General features: G+C 42.2%; 1 protein-coding gene across 1 annotated transcript in view; it reads right to left on the reverse strand.

The window, feature by feature from the left end:
• The window catches only part of CNOT9 (CCR4-NOT transcription complex subunit 9), a 35,049-nt gene that overhangs the window by 3,347 nt on the left and 29,819 nt on the right, over nt 1-1,883 (reverse strand). The window contains exons 6-7 of the mRNA XM_012802258.2: nt 1,671-1,769; nt 1,365-1,456 (exon numbers count right to left, since the gene is read on the reverse strand). Of these exons, the coding sequence (XP_012657712.2) occupies nt 1,365-1,456; nt 1,671-1,769 (191 nt within the window). The remainder of the gene's footprint in view (nt 1-1,364; nt 1,457-1,670; nt 1,770-1,883) is intronic.

Here is a 1,883-nt window from a genome sequence, read left to right on the forward strand (position 1 = left end):
GGATTCGAACCCACCACCTTAGGTGTATGTGGCTGGGGCCTTAGCCGCTTGAGCCCCAGGCGCTGAGCCAAAGTTACAGCTTTTAAACTCAGATCATTTTCCTTTGTACAAGTAGAATTTTAAATATTCACCTTTTTTATTGAGACAGAGTCTCACTATGTTGCCCTCAGTAGAGTGCTGCAGTGTCACAGTTCACTGCAATCTCAAACTCTTGGGCTTAAGCGATTCTCTTGCCTCAGCCTCCCAAGTAGCTGGGGCTACAGACACCCGGCACAATGCCCAGCTATATTTTTTTGTTGCAGTTGTCATTGTTGTTTAGCAGGCCTGGGCTGGGCTTGAACCCATCAGCCTCAGGACATGTGACGGGCACCCTATTCACTAAGCTACAGGCGCCAAGCCTAAATAATTACATTTTTAAACTACTGAGAACTGGAGCCACCAAAGAACAGAACAATATGGTCCAAGAAATAGGTAGAACTTGAATAAAGTCAGTGGCAGGAGACTGAGTTCACATTATATCAAATTGTCCCCATCCTTAGGAACATAGAAATCCCTCCATTATGTGGTTTAGGAGAATCTAAGCAAGTGGTTTTGTTATGAATTATGGATTTACAAAGCAAAAGGTCAAACATTTCTAAAATACACGATATCTATAATGTATGATTTCTGGCAGAAAGATTATTATGGACATAGGGAGATAAAATAATTAGTTCAAGAACCTTACAGGAACCAAGAAGAAAAATGGAAAATATAATTCAAAAGCCCTCTGGGCTGTGTTCCTTTCTAAGAGGTCTTTGAAAGTACAATTTTCTTTCTGACCACTTGGGAGTAGGAAAAGAAAGCTCAAACCACAGGAATAATGCATCACAAGGCTTCCCTTGGAATTGTGCAGGCTCTCTGGAATGTAAGACTAGGATAAAGAATAACAGTGGGAACAGTGGGAAGAGACAACTCTGATGGCTTTTTAATTTCAGATTTTTTTATCTGCCATTTTATCGCCCTTGGTAGAGTGCCGTGGCGGCGTCACACAGCTCACAACAACCTCTAACTCCTGGGCGAGGGTGATTCTCTTGCTTTAGCCTCCTGAGTAGCTGGGACTACAGGCCCTTGCCACAACGCCTGGCTATTTTTTTGTTGCGGTTTGGCTGGGGCCGGGTTTGAACCCACCATCCTTGGTATGTGGGGCTGGCACCCTACTCACTGGGCCACAGGTGCCACCCAGGGCTTCGGATTTTAAAAGAAATTTAAGTTTTGTCCAAGATGAACTAAATATAGCCCTAATGATACAGGAGCTATGCCAAAAGATGGGGAAACTATTAAGAAGAGTATTTCCCTAAAGTCCTATAAATTCTGTAAATGTTTACCTGGGATTATCTGAGAGTCGAAGGTAGCATCTCACTACATGCTTCAGCAGACGGGCAGAAGGCTCTTTGGATAGCTGCAGGACCATCTTACCCTGTTTCCCCCCAATAGGGTGAGGGTTAGAAAAAACACATGAAACAAAAAATAATTCTAATTGACACCAGAGATCAGATAGGCCAAAAATCATTATAAAAGGTTCCAAAATTGTTACTTCTAGTTAGAAGACTGAAATTGCTCAGTGTCAACTACAAAGAAACTAAGTTGTGTGATCAGATGTAGTTGCGAAGAGGAAAGATCAAAGAACTCACCAAGATCATAGCAACATGGGAGAAACGCTCATATGTCTGACATATATAAGCCAAACCGGTGTCATCTAAGAGGATCTTCTGGAGGATGAATGTTGCAACCTGGAGTAACACAAAACTAAGGAGTTCAAAAAGTTGCTCAGGCTTATCTTCCAAATGTCTACTCATTTGCTGAGTCATGACTTTCTTTGTTCTTTTTCTTTTGAGACAAAGGCT

This window comes from Otolemur garnettii, unplaced genomic scaffold (assembly GCF_000181295.1).
Source record: "Otolemur garnettii isolate 467f Iridium unplaced genomic scaffold, OtoGar3 scaffold00013, whole genome shotgun sequence".
Taxonomy (NCBI): domain Eukaryota; kingdom Metazoa; phylum Chordata; class Mammalia; order Primates; family Galagidae; genus Otolemur; species Otolemur garnettii.